At 44.0% G+C, this 18,960-nt stretch overlaps 1 protein-coding gene across 3 annotated transcripts in view; it reads right to left on the reverse strand.

Moving 5' to 3' along the window:
- Nucleotides 1–18,960, reverse strand: part of gpm6bb (glycoprotein M6Bb) — a 31,740-nt gene that overhangs the window by 5,312 nt on the left and 7,468 nt on the right. For 2 of the 3 annotated variants that reach the window (XM_071926994.2, XM_071926996.2), the window contains exons 1-5: nucleotides 9,712–9,840; nucleotides 2,459–2,645; nucleotides 1,452–1,608; nucleotides 633–801; nucleotides 105–178 (exon numbers count right to left, since the gene is read on the reverse strand). In XM_071926994.2, coding sequence (XP_071783095.1) covers nucleotides 105–178; nucleotides 633–801; nucleotides 1,452–1,608; nucleotides 2,459–2,645; nucleotides 9,712–9,760 — 636 coding nt within the window. In that variant the 5' untranslated portion in view covers nucleotides 9,761–9,840. Of the gene's footprint in view, nucleotides 1–104; nucleotides 179–632; nucleotides 802–1,451; nucleotides 1,609–2,458; nucleotides 2,646–9,711; nucleotides 9,841–18,960 lie in introns of those variants that run through there. The other variant, XM_071926995.2, reaches the window with a different exon arrangement.

The raw sequence follows: 18,960 nt of genomic DNA on the forward strand, positions 1-18,960 counted from the left end.
AGCGCTCTGCTCTGCTGGCCTCTGCTGACGTTTGCATGACGCTTGTATGAATGTGTCTGGATGGTGTTTGTATGAATGTGTCTGGATGGGACAGCGGCGCTTACCTCGCTGGTGTTGCAGATGTCACCTAGCGTAGACCCACACGCCTTGCCTGGTGTGGCGTTCCATGGGATAATTCCTGTAGTCATGAGATTCAAAGGTTTCCATTTACACAGAGCAAATTCCCTGATAAAACCCAGCGAGGGAAGTACTAAATGAGCCGAAGTCCGCTCAGTCGATGGCCTGCAGTCCCTTATCACTGTAGTAATGTGCAAAATGATTGGATTTTGGATGAAATCTCTGCTAAAGTGTCATAGTCTGAAAGTTAAGCAAATCAAAGCTATAAAACACATCCCAGTGAACATTTTGGATCGTTATATTTTATTGCTACTACTTAACGCTGCCTCTGTAAAGCTAGAGATGGAGCTGAGCAAGGGAAGGATAGCAGCAGTTTTCTATTCCATTTATTATTTACCATAATACTGTTTTAGTTCGAAGCGACCTCAGTGCGACCTGGGCTTGACTCACCCAATAAAGACAACATTGGACATAAAACAGAGAACATATTCTTGGACAGAGCGCCCCTCTCTTACCGTACTGACGAACATCCACGCACATGGTGTCGATGTTGGTGAGGTTGGCCATGGGGGACCTCATGGCGGCACAGGTGGACCACATGTTGTAGAAGAGGAAGACTGGCACCGCGGAGAAGCCAAACACACCCAGCCAGGCCACACCCAGGATGTATGTGAGGAACACAAACTGACCACACACACACACACACACACACACACACACACACGGCACAATGTTAGCACCACAGGATAACCATAACACTGAATCACCTACACTACCAGCTGAAAAGTTTGGACACGTGCATTTTTCTTTATTTTTGCTATTTTCCACATTTTAGAATAATAGAAAAAGACATCAAAGCTATGAAATAACACAAATGGGATTATGCAGCGACCAAAAATGTGTTAAACAAATCAAAACTATCTTATATTTTAGATTCTTTAAAGTAGCCGCCCTTTGCCTTGATGGAAAGGCAAAGGCTTTGGAAAGAAATTCACACATAGGCATCAACTTCACTATTTACATTTGTCTAAAAAACAAATTTCAAGCATTTAAGCATAAGACTTTACATCAAAATGGTTTTAAGATCATGAAAAACATAGTACATTCAATCAGGTGTCCAAACTTTTGACTGGTGGTGTATATAATGATGACTATTACTCCTTCTCATCCTCGTTTTCCTCTCATTACCCCTTCACATCATCTTCATATGTGTTTTTTGTTTTATTATTACTATCACACTTCTCCCGTCTTTCTTTTACATGGAGTGTTACGGGCTATAGGGAGCGTTAAAACATCATGGTCAACACAGCGGGGTGGTGGTCACAGTAGCATACCATTCCACTGATGCAGCGTCCACAGATGGTGGTCTTGAACTCGCTATGCAGCTCCTTGACTGCGCTGGTCGTGTAGAAGCCCTCAGCCAGCAGAATGATCCCATACAGGAAGAAGAAGGAGGCGATGCCATAGATGACGTACTGCATCAGCTGTATTCTGTAAAGGAACGACACAACATGTCAAGCATAACCTCTCCGTCAGTTTGGGGTTAAACACACAGTAAGCCCAATTCAACGAATGTAACATTTTTTTCAGCCTCCAACGTGACTCCTGGAGAGACACACTAAAAATGTCAGGTAGAGTAATAGCATTTGACATACCGCAGCTAGGGACGGGGAAAGTACTGCCTACCATTGTTTTGTTTTTTTGGGGGTTTTGAGTGGAATCTTGAAATCATCAGTAACTCGGGCTGATTAATCACAAACAGACGGCCCAAGAAGTGAAAAGAGACACCGAGCCCCTTACCCCAAGTGCAGAGATAACAGGTGATGCAATGTCTGGGGGAATCATCTGCCAAGAGACAGACGGCCTTGGTAGACATCTTAAATTAAACAGTGCACTTCAAGTCTACACTTGAGCAGCAACATAAAACATATGCTTGGTCCTGTCTCTTCTCATTCCTCTTTTATTGTCTAGACTAATGGATAGAGGGTAAAAAAGGTCCATATTAGGTCTGCTCTCCAGGATAAGGTGAAGTCGAGAAACATTATCAGCTAAAAATAGGCTGCATTAAGTCAACCTCATTAAAAGTGTGCGGTAACTCCATTGATCTGATTTATCTGCCTTGAGTTTAGGCCTCTAAGGGTCTCTTTGTTCATTGAGATGATTACGTGAGAACAAATTCTCCCACGACTACTGATATTGTTTGATGGATGGCTATTCCAACATGGATACAGTATTGTTTTGACAGGATGTGGTATCAGCTGTATCTGTTTGTCCGACATTGGCGAGCAGTACAGCCGTCCATGCAGCAGATATGAGGTGCGGCTGAGCAGAGGTCACTCACACGTCGGTCAGCATGGCGTGGTCACTGGCGATCTTGGAGAAGTGGTTTTCCAGGATGGTCACGGTGCCGGTGAGAGCCACATGGCCGCAGCCACAGAACAGGGCAACGCCGGAGAAGCACAGGATAGTGGCCACCAGCGACGCGTACGGCACCCCGCCTAAACATTTGATGCAGCACTCAAAGCAACCTGTGAAAAAATACAAAGAGGACACAAGCGTAAGTTCATTTGATATGATAAAACAAGGTTTTGCTGAACAGCGAACCAAATCTCTTTACTCTACAAAGCCATATTAGTCAATTCAGTGTCAACATATGCCCATATAAGGGAGTGTGTTTCACTCTGCCCTTAACTGGGAACAGTTGTAACCCAGAAAGTGATCTCAGGGAAACTTAGTATGAGATAAAAAATTCTAATTAATGAAATGAAAGGTCTTTTTATTACTCATCTGGACTCTTAAAGAACATGGACTGACTGTTTCAAACATTAACTGGTTACAGAGCAAGAATAAATTGTCACCCTAAATACTGCAAAGCAACAATGCACATACAGCAAACAAATCTGATCAAAATAGGTTTCATGACATTTGTCCATGGTCACGCGTCAGGTGGCCTGCTTCCTTTTTAGACTTGTGTGATGTGCAGTACCAGTCAGTACAGTATTCAGTATAGCATGCTGTGTGCAGCTGAGTTTGTACAGTCTACACAGCCATTACCATTTTATCTGACGATTCATCACCACACTTAAAGCGCACTAATGGCCATCCAACAAGTCAGAGCCATGGGTGTCGGCCAAGCTGTAATGGAAATCAATGGCAACTCGCAATGATAGAATGAAGTGACCCAGACGGGTCTGTCTACTCCAATGTATTCATATGGCTTGTGATATAGACCCAGTCACCACAGTGAGCTGTCTGTGGACACATGTAAACAGACCTCAATATGCTTCCAATCACATCCACATGTGTCTAGCAGGATGTTGGAGTGTAAGCACAAGGCTGAGATTTATAGGACATCCTGGTCAATGCCTGAGGTTCTTGCCTGTATACCTCATACGTAATATTGTAAACAAGTGTTTCAGAATGGCCTCTTCCAAATTAAGCCAATTTGCGCTGTTTTGGCCTTGAAAGAATTGCACTGACCTTCACAGAATAGGCCATGTACCAATTATATTCATAGCAAGCAGCCTGTGGATTCTGACAATCTTTTGATTTCAATGTGCTTTTCAATGAGACGTGTGTCTATATTCACACACAGCAACAATGCAAAATGCATCATCATTACCTGACTGTAGCCTGGGTAATGGAGATGACATGACAGGGTCCATTTGCAGTGCAAATAGGAAATTATCATTACCCAAGTTTCCATAACAGCTATTACACCAGACCAACAACATAAGAAGAGAACATTTTATGCCGTTTATACATCACTTCCTTCCTCATCTTCACAAGTTACCATAGAGGGATTTGTGACTTTACACATTCATCAAGGAACACATAATACAAATTAAAAAAAAACATTGTAAAAAATGTCTAATGACTAATCAACTGTTCAATATGTATAGAATAAGGCCATTTCTATTTGTGCTCTTTCTTGTATACTAGGAAGTTGAAAATAAGTGAACTGGGAAGCTGCAGACAGTATGAGCCTCTATTATTTCAACACAAATTTGCAGTTGTATCAGAGCAAGCAGAGATGCTTCAGAGATGCTTATCTATTTGCTTGCTTCCTGCATGAGGCGAGAATCCTGAAAGTTCATCTGTGTTTGAGCTCTTTGCTGTGGCAGAGGAAATTAAAACAGATATATTGCTGTCAGGACAATGGTTTTGCAGTCAGAAGGTTCATCCTGACTCTTTGTGTAGTACAGGGGGATAAAAACATTTTTGTCCCAGGGTGGGTGAATAGGAGTTGCCATGGCAGCACGTTAACCACAACCCATTGAGTGTGCCCACAGCAGAGAGGCTAACTTCTACCGCAGCCCACATTTCTCTGATGAACATGTCGGGAAGGGTGAGTGGGCTGGAGTCAGAGCACAGAGCTCCACAGGATATTGAGCCCAGCCACAAAGTAAATACAGTCCATCCAACGGAGGAGCTGCTTTTGTAGTGGATGTCGCTGTCAGGTATTTTTGATCCGGGTGGCTGAACTGTATGTTGGCACACTATCCACTAACTCTCACAGTTTGAAGTCATGTAAGGTTGTTTCCCCCGCCTCACAACATACTTTTCTGGCGATGAAGTTCACCCTCCTGAAGAGATGAATTTTTTTCCATATGCCAAGCGTGGTAAAGATTTATCTCCGTAACAAAATTTCTCTAGTAATAAATGGGCAGATGAGTGACAGAGGCAATAACAACAGTCACACTGGTTTAATATGAATTCAGCTGAGCACAATCAGGTGTGACGTGTCACGGCTGGAACGCAGCATGATTGCCAACTCATTAAGTGTCTGTTTAGTTTCAAGCCCTGCCTTGAAATGCATCACATTTCCCATTAGATCGACTGTCTGCAGGCAGACAGCATGGTCCTGGATGCCATAATATCATCATGACAGTCAGTATCTGACAGCCCGGATCTTATTGCCTTTGACAATGAGAACATTTGTCATCAACACAATCTGTCATCTCTAAAGCTAAATAAATCAAAACTGAAGTATTAACGCATACAGGGAATCTATACCACCAGACTGGATTGCATTAAAGCATCACCTTGACCCTGTTACCCCACTCCCCTGGTGCCTGTCACAGAGAAGGTCAGACTGATATGTCAACATCTGCCATGCTTTTCTAACTGGGCCCAGTCAGAGAGAGAAAACGTACATCATGGTTAAAAGCCACCAATCCATTTGATTAGTGTCCACTCCATAGTAGTGACCTGCTTTCCAAGCCATCTATCCATCCAGTCTGAGAATGTTGGTTAAACAACTGTAACTGTATATGCTGTCATGTGATCTCTGTAGCCCCTCTGCACTGTAGTGATACACCGTTGCTGCTCTGAATACTACTGTTAAACATCGGTCTACTATGGCATACAAACACACATCCAACACACACATACTGCTGTGGTGAACAAAGATATTTTTCTCTCAATGGAGAGGTCCTGTGTCGCTGATTGGGTGTTATGTTTAATAACTCAATAAATCCAAGGTGGTGTTTTCACAGCTGGAGTGGACATGCTGGCTGGTTAGCACAGTTCTGTCTTGGCTGGCTGAAACAACGCTGGCACAAGGAAAGACCCTCTGACGTGTTTTAACTATTAGCAACCTCAAGAATACTTCTCTATTCACAAAGGGCCACTGTAAAAGCTTCAGTCTTGGTATTTGACATGGAGGGAGACAGAAACAACATCAAAGCGCCACACAAATCCTCAGCAGTCCTACACAAAGTCCTATAGGGATGCTAGTCTGGACCATCAGACTCACTCAGTAGATGGATTCAAAGCGGGCCTGGGATGTTGAAATAATCTCAGGGTCTGTGAGATATCATGTGAGTCATCACACAATCTGCATCATATAACCTTCCTACTTTATGGAAGGCTAACCACTTCAGAATCAATGCTAGACTGCAGGATGATCAAACTCAAAATGAAATTTCACTTATGAGAAACATTGTAGTATTCTTTGTCCAAGTCATTTCTATTTTTAATGTAATCCCCCTTCCTTTCCTGTTCATTTCTTCTAACTGACTAACTTTGGTTCAAAGGGGATAATGGATTATGTTGCCAATTAGATGGACCAAGTGACAGGGAATCATCTGGGATGCTGTACTGTGTGTTTGAGAAGTATAAGGTCGGACCAAGTCAAATAAGGTCGGCTGGCCATTGAGCAGTAGCGACAACTCTACAGACAGCAACTCTCAGTAAACCTGCCACGCAGCACAGCTCAGGCTGTTCTCTCTAAGTGTAATGCGTTGGATTTCATAGTATACAGGCTATTACAGTCCAGGATTTCCTAAAGTCACCCTCCTCCACAGAGGATATCAGTGGGAGCTGATGGCTCTCTACACAACAAACATACAAAATGGATCCCACTGGCTCTGAATGGAGCGCTACAAATGAAAATCACGTTGGGCCCTTTTTCTCTCTGATGACTTTCACATGGTCCCAGTCCCTGACTAATATCCTGGTTAGACCTCCAGCCACTTCAAGACTCGCCACTCGTCATCTCATCGCCACATGAATGAGAGAGGGAGGGTGGGGATGAGAAAGAGATAGAAAAAGAGAGCGAGAGAGACAGACAGACAAGTTAACTTACTGCGTATAATGACAGTGTCAGGCAATGTTGTGGCCTTACTGCAGAGGCTAGACTTGCCACATCAGGATCACGAGGCGAGAGGGGAGAGAAAGAGTGTGTTTGTGTGAGAACGCCTGTGTGTCTGTGTGTGTGACAGAGAGTGTGAGAGAGACAGAGAGAAATAGAGAGAGGGACAGAAAGAGAGAGAGTCCAAAAAGCCCTGATACAAAGAGCCAGTGTGTGCAGCCCTAGACTGTCCATCACGCTGGGCTCTCAGGGGCCATTCAGAGCGGCACTGAACCACGGCCCCGCTCTTCCGGCCCGCAGGCTGGGGGCCCAGGACAAGCCCACCGCTGAGCTCCATCCTGTGTGCCCCTCCAGCGCAGCACACAGCACAGCCACAATGGGCCACAGTGGAAATGGGTGGCAGCCACTTCACACTCCAGGAGGATCCTGTTTGTCAAAGCGTCTCAAATCGTCCAACGTGTGAATGAGGAGGCTGATTAAGACCAACACGAGGAGTGCAGGCAAGCTGGCGTAGTGGATGAGAGAAAGAGAGGGGGAGAGAGAAAGAGAGAGAGAGAGGCAGACAGCTAGACAGAGTGACCGAGAAAATGAGGGTGAACCCCGTGTCTCATCGCCGCGGTTTCTCACCGCTCCATCACACGAAACCCTTCCAGCTGGCCCTGCTTCATCACCGCCCTCCATCCTTCAACATCTGCCGTCACGTGAACACGGCCTGTCAGCACGCCAACGCACCAGACCGCTGACATCTTCCCGACAGCTGGGACCCTCAGTGGAAAAAGAGGGGGGTAAAATGTCTAAAGCCTCGCTTGTTTAGGTACCTGCACAGAGAGATATCAGCTGGATTTGATCGGGAGAGCAGCAGACGTTCAGACAAACATCACGTACTCAGACATGCATGGGTATTCATGCCAGACACAAACACAGACACACACACACACGTAAACATCACACACTCATACGTGCATAGGCATACATGTCAGACACAAACACGCCCCCACCCACAGACACAGACAAACACAGGAGACAGACACACACGCAAAGAAATACACACAGACACACACACACACACAAACACAACTCTCCAGTCTCGTTCCTGAGTCCTGAACGACAAACAGGCTCCCAGCTCTGATCAGTCAATAACGCCATCCAGTCCTAATCTTACATCCAGGCTCATTGCTGACAGATGTGCCTGTTTGCAGCTAATGCTAAGTGTTGTTGTTTTGCTGCTCCAGTGGGGCGAGCCGCCAAAACACCATTTATGAGAAGCAGTCTGATTTTCCACACTCTCCACGGCAAAAGGAACAACACTTAAAAATGCCATAATGGCCATAATGGTCATTCTCGAGGGACTGAGAGATCTGAGGCTGCAAATCCATCTAAAGTGGTCTCGCCGTTTACTTATCTAACAAGGGAAACATACACTCTGTCAGCTAATAGCTGGTGACTGCAGCTCACCCATGGCTGTGTGTGGAAGGCGCTGGGTTGAGGGAGACATGTGCGCTTCATGAATAATGGCCACTGATGGCCGTGATGGCTCATAAATTTTATATGTGTGTTTGGGGACGGGGAGGGGGGTAAATATGTGAACATGTGTGGTGTAATGTTTCATGTAAATAAGGGGAGAGAACTAAACAGAGCGCAGAACTCCCTTCTGTAGTCTTGCCAACAGTGTTAGTGTTGCGCGTGGAAATCACCCAACCATCCACAGCAACAGTCCTGTTACAACTTTCCACTTGATCAGAGTACAGAAAGTGACGTGAGAATACAGAAAACCCAAATGAATAGTTAAGCAATGTAAGTAGATCCATTTTGGAAGAAAGGTTGAATTTTATCATTCAGTATCTCTATAATACAGATGATCCACACTGTCATTATTTTGTCAACCAAGGACTTACTTTACCTCTCATTGTTTAAAAAGTGCTATAATTTGTTTAAATTTTTAAAATGAATCATTTTGTAAGAGTAAGTGTCATTTTTCAGATAATGGATGTCTCATTTTGGAGTAAAACTCTTCAGATATACAAATGTAGGCAATGTTAAATACCATTAATCTGCCAAACATCATCAATAAAACATCACAGTGTGGTTAAGAAGTTACTGCCTTCCTTTCCTTATCACTGAATTAATACTACATCATTAAATGAGCCTCACAGACAACCACAGCATCATTACTTGGGAACGTGTGCTCGTCTGAAACAGTGCGATCTTTAACCTGGAGGAGGCAGCCAGAACAAAGAGCAAAGGAAAAATCAATGATTCCTGCTGATTCCTACAAGGGGGGTTGAGCATGTTTACGACCGGTTACTAATGTGAACCGGTAGCTTATGTGAACACTTAATTCTCCCATAGTGGCGCCTCTCTTGCTCTCTCTCTCACTCATTCTTTCTCAGTAGTGTAAAGTCACGGCTGTCTACGTGTGAGAGTGGTGATGTTTGGTGCGTCTATCTTTGTCCTTGCCAGCCTCTTATTCACCTCATTAATCACCAATCCCCCTGAAAGAACAACTCAAACACACCCTGAGGATTGATTGATTTACTGTTGATGCTGCAACAGGCTCTTTGTCCTTAATAGTGAAACTATTATAATAACGATAACGACGAACGGTAACATCCCTCACGCTGGAGGAGCATGGGCTGTTGAAAACATCCCACAGACATAAGATAATTAGATCACGACATAAACACAAGTAGCGCTGGCAAAATAGACTTGATGCCCTCCACTACAACGTATAGGCAGTGATGCACGATCTGCAACCGGAACATCAACAGTTATGCACACACAACCAATACAGCCTGCACTGAAACAAGGAGGCGATGCTAAAAATTGAAATTTCTCTGAGCAGAGCAATAAGACAATGACTATTTGAATTAGTCCCTGCTGAGCGGAGTCTACCCGCCTATTGTGCGGGGTGAAACCAAGCAGGCTCAAGTAGGTTAAAGCCCCAGTAAACAAAGCAGTGAAAGGAACTAAACTGGCCCTTTGTGAGTGCTCATTGGTACCTCTTTTGTCCTGCCTCTGCTCTTGGTTTTCTTCTGATGTAGTTTCCATGGTTGTTTTTCTCCCATCCAACAAAAATGCTTCCTTTCAGCAAATTCTCTCTTCCTATCTCCTCCTTACTCTCTCCCCTCTCGCTCCCTCCTTCACTCACTCTCTTCCCCGCTCGCTCTCTCTCTCTCTCTCTCTCTCTCTCTCTCTCCCTCTCTCCCTCTCTCCCTCTCTCTCTCTCTCTCTCCCTCTCTCTCTCTCTCTCTCTCTCTCCCGTGTTGTCCTGATTGACGAAGGCACGGCTCCTCTGTATATCGCGGGTCCTTTCCAAGATGCAGAGGTCTTGTCAGATGGGATTTGGTTGAGCTTAGTGCACGCTGCCAGCTAACCTCATGCCCCGGCCATACGTCACTTGAAATCCAGTTTCACAGGAAATATTGTGCATCTGCTCTATTTGCACGGATTGTTTTGGGATTCAGTTTGGGTCCGATTCATTTCGTCCACTTAACGACACACACACACACAAACACACAAATCCTTGCCCATCCCCTGAAGATACTCCCTCCTCTGAGGCGTCCCTGTCCCTGTCCCTGTCTCTGTCTCGGAGTGGAATGGAGTGGCACCATGAATAGCAATTTCGGGGGCTGGCTGGCTAGTGAGAATGGGCTTGTTACATCAGAGAAGGGGATGTGTGTGGGAGAGTAGGGAGCCCCTCCTTTGGTCGGGGCGCAGTGGATGAAAGCCCTACTCTGTGCTGTGTGTAGGCTGGGGCAGAATGCATGTCAGCACACAATCACCTTTCTCTATTTCCCATCTGACCACAGTGCAGGAGGGGGGGTGAATGGGTGGAAGGGTAGTGGGGTTGCGGGGCTGTGTGTGTGGGGGGGGTGAGCCCTTCATCTTCTGATTCGCACCATATGCCCCCTGCTCCTGAGGCATACATTAGCAACCTCTGACCGCTGTCTTCCCTCCATCTGGTGACTTCTAACTCACATAAAAGGACACAGGAAAGAGGGGCAGATCGCCATTCTCCTAACAGGGAGAGGGACGCTCCTCTGGGCTTATACAAACAACAGAGGAAACAGCATCTGAGAATGAGAGAACAAGAAAATAGGAAGGGGAGAAGCATCGCGAAATTGAAGAAGGGTGAGGGAGCTGATAAAAGAGGGAAAAAGTGAGAGGATGCCAGAAAAACAAAGAGAGGAGCGTGAAACAACAGAGGGACTGCTCGTTAAACACAGCACAGACAGAGAGAGATGGATGGAGAGAGATGACCAGAGACAGAGAGAGGGAGACACACACACACACACACACACACACACACACATACAGATAGTGAGGGAGACGGGGAAGAGGGGGCTTGGCTGTGTTTGTTTGGCAGAGGCAGGCTGAGGAGCCCCAGAGGCATGCTAATGAGAGAGGGAGCTTTCAGTGGGACGTCCTGCTGGAGTGGTGCTGGAGTGGGGTCTTCTCACGGATACCAGACCTCAGAGAGGAGGGGGAGCAGCAGGGGGGGGGGAGCCTCAGGGGTCAGGGAAGTGAACTTAGCGGGGATCCCACAACAACAAATGCTGCGCTAATCTGCAAGCTTTTTCTCTGTCAGCCCTGTAAAACACCAGGAGAATTGACATCATCTTTGTGGAGTGAAGAACAGAGACTCCAGCCGACAGATTTTTACTGTGGCCCATTGGTATACTGTATATGAAGATACAGCTGATTCAGAGGCAGCTGTGTTTGTGATTTCGACTTTGGTACTAATTGATTGAAGGAGCTAAGCTGAGGCATCGGCTAATATTATATATGCATCACAATATTCATCATTTTGCCATTCTGGCCAAGGCTATGTTACAAGTTATTGACTACAGACACAATGGTAACACTAAAGTACTCCATTTGCAGCCTTTAAACAAAGTATAAACACAAGTAAGGGTTAACTTTAAAAAGTTATCCTTTTACTTATGAATTCTGGATTCTAGTAAAGACAACTTATCACACAATCAAGTGTTTTGATTGGAAATACTAAAAGTAAAACATAGAGTGAAAAAAGAAACATACAATGCCAATAACATATAATAAAATATAACTTTTACCATCAGTTCTTGAAACTGCCTTTGTGTCCATTATCTCCCTCTAAAGGCAAATCATGGCAAAATTTCAACCAGTGACTATGTAAGATCATCATATGGCCCATCCCTGTTTTCAGCGTTACAGTGAGCCTTGTATGTGTGTTTTCTAATAGATTGTAAGAATGGAGGAGTGAGCACATCAGGGCGACAACCATTATATCTCTATGGCGACAACGATCTCCCTTGTAGACATTTATATTCAGCTCCTAGGGTCTCTGGAGACAGACGGTATGGAGTCAATTTCATTCACACTAAAATACACCTACTTCAAACACACCCAGCAGCTTTACAACTAGATTTTAGTGTCATGTCTGTTCTACAATACAATGTGTCTGTGTGCAAATCAAACACGCATTGGTTCTACTGATGTAATATGATACTTGATTGATCCTCCAGGGAAAACATCAGAGAGCAGGAGGTGCAATTTTTTTAAAAAGACACAAGGACAGTCGCTCCTCCCTCTCTTTCTTCCCCTTTACTTTGTTTGTCACTACCACTGTGACCAAGCAAATATCCCCTAACACCACATGAAATTTAGCATGATTTGTTAAGCAATTTGAATTTCAACAGACGCCTCTGAGCACAGACCACCAACAGAATGAGTGTCATGATGCTGATTTTTCTTGCAATGAAATTCACCAGTAACCATGATTGTGAGGTTTGCAACACAATAAAAGAGTCAACATTTCAACACAGTAACTCTTTCCCTCTTACATTTCATATGCCAATATATTTCTCGTTTTTCATTGTATTAAATTCCAAGTACAGCTAAGCAGCACAAGCATTGTTCCCTGTTTCTGGGGGTCCAATGCATTGTAATCCATAATGTATGTTTAAAAGCAGGGATTCATCAGCATAGTAGGTGACACTATATCATGTCTACTTTTCAGTGTATTTCTCAGGGGTTTGAGAAGCCACTAAAATACCTTTTCCTCCCATCACAAAAAAGGTGTTCACCCTGTCAACCCAAAAAAGGAGCTCCCCTTGAAACGTAAAGAGTGAAAGAACTGAGTAATACTGTGATTGGCTGAATGGCTGTGAGCATAATCATCTATACATTAGGTGGCAAAGCAGGGCATAGCATGGGCGCCGCATACTCAGTTCCAGTGCTAAGAGACAGCGCCACCCCCCTTGTCAAGGACACAATCTGAATGATGATGAAGCTTAGACAAATGGAGGAGGCTTCATTGTGGGTCAATCTTTCATGCCGTGAGACTGGGGGGCCTGAATGCTCCTCAGCGCTCAGTCACCCGTGAAGACCTGCACCCTGATTGGCCCATACAGAGGAAGGAGTTCTCAGGGAGCCAGGTCTGTGCCCAAGACTCACACACAGTTAACAACAGCCTGAGAAAGCAGCCTCACCATGCCAACGCCTTACACCGAGGAGGACAGATCAAGTCAAGTGTGTGTGTGTGTGTGTGTGTGTGTGTGGGGAGGGAGGGAGGAAGAAGGATCATATGAGGAATGGCTGGACAAAGAGGCCAAAATGTGCTGAGAAGTATTTGAAGAAAACCAAATAAAAGAATATAAAACAAATCATCGCGGTATATTTTGCTGCTCTCTTGGACAAACAGACTGAAAAGCTGTTACATCCTCTTTCTTGTGTTTGACAGTCACTACTGGGATCTTCTAGCATTACAGAATGAGATACCCACTTCCCTGCAAACACTGTATTTTGGCGAACAAGTGCCTGTGTTGCATGTCATGAATTGATCCTACTGTACTGCGGCTTCCTGAGTTCCCCCTAGCCGCATTGCTGACCTAGTTTTTAATGCAGACTCACTTCATAGGTCAATGTGCTCTATATTTCTGACTTCATGTTTGGCGTGCTGAATCCAAGCCATTGATTTGTTCACAAAAGCGCCGGTCCACAAACCCATTATACAGATCCATTCACTTGTTTGCTGACCCATTTACACTATGAGCCTAAAGAAGGACAAAGACATTATAAATTCTATATGACTTTTGCTGAACATTTCAATTATCACATGTAGACAAATTGTTGAAAAAACGCACCAGGAGCTGCAAAGCAGACTTTTGCTACAATCAAAATCTGCCATGTTGAGTAATTACCTATCAGAACTTATGCTTCCAACTCACCCCGGGAGTACAGCTAATACTGCCATATAATGATTAAGCACACTATATGAAGCCCCTGCGCTCTGTTCCTTGGAGAAAATTCCTCTCTCTGTTGTGGAAAAACTGGATATGCCATTAAAGATTAAATGTCCTCATTTGTTACAGCAAGATATGTGGACAGGAGAGGAAAAACCACAATGGGCTGACTTATAATGAGCCTCGTGCTTCCTTTTTGCTACGTCTGACAGAAAGCAATAAACTAAGAAAAATCCCTGGATCCGTGGTCTGATGGTGTGTACACAGCAGAAAAACAACTCATTTGAAAACATTTATTCTGCCTACATCTTTATTTTAGGAACAGTTTAAAATGACATCCTTACCTACTGCAATCAGGAGTTGAGTTCCTTGGTCAAAGGCTCCTAAAATGGTAGTTGCGGAGGCGGGGGGAGACTATCGTTCACTTGCCCAGCACAGATTTTACCAGCCCTGAGAATCAAACTGAGGACCTGAACACAAGACCTCTTCTCTAATCTAACGCCTTCCATCACCCAAAAACAAAACCTTAAAATCAGCCACAGGGTCAGTTTGTGGGGCACAAATATCGTCACACAGACCAACACACTGTCCTTCATGCTGAAGAACTCTACCAGCACAAAAAGTAAGCTACTCAATTACACTTAACATCTTGTTGCAAGATAGTAAACCTAAGTTACTATTCTCTTTCAACCATTGGCAATAAAGACACACTTTATGTCTTGGCGTTTGAACATCTTCCATTGTATTATTATCCGGCTGGAATTTTCTCTCCAGTGTAATTGCTAGTGTTTGACCAAACAATGCCCATGGTATCTGACTCAGCACTTCTCTAATTGCATGTTTGTGTTGCTATCGTGTTAGGTCTGGAAAGGCAGCAACACTCAGTGATGCCTGGCAGCCATGTTTTTCCTCTAAAAGTGACTTCACAACTCTGGCTCTCTGGCACCTCCACAGCCACTGTGGTTTGGCCACAGTGTGCTGCAGGCAGAGGGAGAGACACAGATGCTTCGTATTACCCAGGCTTCCTGGTCTACCTTGGAAACTGCCACCATGGCTTGAGGAACATTGGCCGGGCAGAAAACCAATGCAATACCAAATCCTGAAGACTAAGAATTTCATAATTTCATGCTGGAGTCTGAAGAGCAATTCTCTGCCAGGATAACAGAAACATAAACTTGAGAGAGAGAGAGAGAGAGAGAGAGAGAGAGAGAGAGAGAGAGAGAGAGAGAGAGAGTGAGAGAGAGAGAGGAGAGAGAGAGAGAGAGAGAGAGAGAGAGAGAGAGAGAGAGAGAGAGATAGTTGGGGGTTTAATGGAGGTTATAGTTGTTCCCCTCTACCTTTTCTTGGTTTTCTGTCTAAGGCCATGAACTCCTTGCCATTTTACAGGAAAGTAAAGGGCTGAATGTCTTTCCATAATTGTCTGTTGTTCCCTCAGAGTGCAGGAGCACATAAATCTTTTAATGATGCCTCTGGTCTGGAAGGGGCTTCACTGTCTTTGCGGTGTGCCACACTTACCAAGCCAATAAACCAGCCAAGAGGTATGCAAGAAAACACCTCTCCAACATCCCGTTAGGATAACATTAGACAATCATTTCTTATACTTTCAATATATATTGTGAGAATAGTTTGCCAAGAAATTGAAAATAATAAGAATATCTAGTTTCCCCTGAAAATATACTCTATGAGAAAAATGAAGGGGTACAGTATACAATATCTTTCCCACATGGGTCGATGCAGCTCATTCAGTAGATTCTCTGGAATAAAAGAGACCAATGAAATAACATTTGGAGAAAAATGTTCCATTCTACTAGCAGGCAAGCACTCAGTAAGTCCATGTATCATCTTGTCAAGAAATGTCTGTGAATCATATCAAGTGAACGTGAGAAAGACTATGAATACAAAAACCCTGAACACACAAAATTATATTTGGCACTGAAAATGAAAAAAATTATGAAAATCATTTGTATCACAAACACCTATTGCTTCCTCTCTCAGGTGACACACTACCATGGCACCTTACTCACTTCTACCTGCACAGTCTTAATATGGATCTCCATCTCTAGAGGCATAAAACATGTAGTGATGGCCTCCTGCGGCATACATGTCCCTCTAATCTGACTCAATCTGCCCCCTCCACACTCTGTCTCTCAAGGGAGGAAAGCCCATTCACACTCTGCAGCCCTGCAAATGAGGCAGTCCTGGAGACAAACAATAAATGATCATTAACTGAAATGAACCCACGTCTCCAGCCAATCAATCGCTTTGACACGGAGCACTTACCAAAGCCATCTGAAACATATGCTGCTCAATGGAGCCGCACAACATCAAGAGTAAAAATAAATCTCAGAGGACTTCCCTTAGGGTAGTTAATCCTTTAAATACAATACCTATCGCTGTAAGCGCTTTTATATTTAGCTTAGCACAAAGTCCATTGAGTTGCCTTTATGCCGTGCTACTTGAATGACAGCAGTCAATTGCAATCATAGGGAAATTAGCAGGTCATTAGTTTTGTTTTGTACTACAGATGTGCACATAATATGTAAATTGATTTTTTAATAAGAGAGCAACACAAGCATGCCATTATTACTCATCCAGCCATGAGAATAGCTTCAACCCTTTGCTGTATCGTACATATTCATTCTAGAGAAAACCAGCTGCACCATTAAATTCATTGGGCTTTATCATAAAGGCCTAGGAATTAATTGGGAACATTAATCTTCAGCCGAGTAACAATAACAACATTATTTAGAGAGTGTTTTTAAAAATAAAGGTTATAATGTGCCATACAATACAATACAATACACAGGCACCATGAAAAGAGCAAAGACACAAAATAAAACAATGAAGCAAGCCAAATTCAAATATTTAAAAGAGAATTAAAAGAAGGCAGTCTGCAAAATGGACAAGTGTTAGAATGGATAATACAGCAGGCCCATGCCATTTCAGGGTTCTTGTCTGGAAATATTGTGGCTGCAAAAGATTTCTGATGGTTCAATGTCTAAAGCTCCATATGGGCATCTGATGCTGACTAGGATCCCTACGACCCAGAAGTTCCCACGCTCCAGCTGCTGGGATGGTGAATAACACCAGGTTGGAGAGGGTCTTTCATTTTCATTTTCCAACTTGTAAGCATGTGAACACACACACACACACAGACACACACACACACACACACACACACACACAATAGAGACATAATGAAGCACAGAGACATGGAGACAGCAGACGAGACTCTCCAGCTAATCTTGGGGGCTTCCCATGAACAGCCCCCCTCTAGCCGCTCCCACCCTCCTCTCTGTCTCTCCCAGCTGCTGGGATCTCTTTCTCTGTGTCTCTCCCGGCAGCCCTATTGTCCCTCGCCTCACACCGCCAACCTCTCACCCCTGACCCCGGAGTTTACCCTATTCAAGCCCCCCAGCACTGTTCTCCCGGCCCTCTTTAGAAGGCGAAGGGGAGGGGGAAACCTGCTCCATTCAGCCCAGCCAGCGCTGCTCGACGGGCCAGCCAGCCAGACCCCACCGTGTCAGGATTCATCATCGGCACTATGACAACAGAGCAGCCGACATGCAGATCACTTTAATGCCATTGTTCGGCCAGGCGCTCCTCCCGCATCCTGGGGCTGGATCCTGGAAGGACACAGAGTCGGCTGTAACCTGAACCTGACGTTCTCGCCCTGCAGAGATGAGCTCGTCCCGCACAGTCGTGGCGGAGGCTGTTTTGAATCATAATGCGAGAGAACGTTATTGGTATTCCTCAAGGAATACTGAGTACATACAGGGGCATATGAGTCACAAGAAAGAGATGGAAACTAATACGTTTGGTGGTTGGTAGGCGCATTACCTACTGTACACTGGCTGACCTTGGAGAGGGCGGGTCAGTCCATTACTTTATTGCTTTAAGTACTGATAGACAAATCATTGACAGCAGGGACACTGCAATGTCCTTTTGTCCGCCATGCAGTATGGTAAGTAGAATACTGTATGTAGGGCTGCAACTAATGATTATTTTCATTATCGACTAATCTATAGACTAATGATGTAGTCCATAAAATGTCAAAATCAATGACAAATTGATTGCTTACTTAGTTGGACCAGCAGCCAAAAAAAACCCAAAGTATTCATTTTATAATGATATGAAATGGAGAAAATCAAGCAAATCTTAGCTTTTGTGAAGCTGTAAACAGCAAATGTTTGGTATTTTTACTTGATAAGTGACTATAATGAATAAATTATCAAAATTTGAATTAATTTTCTGTCGACTGACTAATCGATGAAGCAACTAATCATTTCAGCACTAACTGTATGGCTACTGTACAATAATGATAACCCATTTGTGGCTCCATCTGATGTAGTGCGGTCTCTGTATTAGTATCAGTGTCTAAACATTACACTCGCACTGATCTGCTCTGTGCACACATCATAAGGGTCATCATGCAAATAGGGAGGATTCTGCTTCCTGCGGTTATTCTGTGGATTTCTCCATGGATGTGAACTCACTGGTGCGTGTTGCATAACAAACAACACAAATCACACGCACACTGCTCCGATAATGCAGACATTACTGTGTAGTGAATCATATTGCTGGGAAAACCACACAACTGTTCTTTTGGTTCTTGTTTGTTTTTTTCTTTTCCCCCCTAGAATTGTATGTTTACATGGTCAGACCACTTGGGCTCTTTAAAGTAAAAAAAATACAACCTTTGCAAAAGTATTTTCTTCGATCCTTCGATCCGAAAACTTTTCTTTTACATAACTTTGACACTGTCCCTCAAATATGCCCACTTTGATTGAAACCAATGAAAAACACTTTGTTCCCGGAAAATAAACTGGCCAAAAAAATAGAAACTGTCCAGCAAACACAAACCCAGAGAATTCATAGAAGCTTTGAAGCTGGATGGTGGATACATCATGGATACATCACATGATACACAACATGCACACATTAAATGTATATTATGCACGCATCTAAAAACAGATACACACACACACACACACACATTCTATTTCTCTCTCTCTCTCTCTC

The sequence above is a fragment of the Centroberyx gerrardi genome, chromosome 10, assembly GCF_048128805.1.
Source record: "Centroberyx gerrardi isolate f3 chromosome 10, fCenGer3.hap1.cur.20231027, whole genome shotgun sequence".
In the NCBI taxonomy this organism is placed as follows: Eukaryota; Metazoa; Chordata; class Actinopteri; order Beryciformes; family Berycidae; genus Centroberyx; species Centroberyx gerrardi.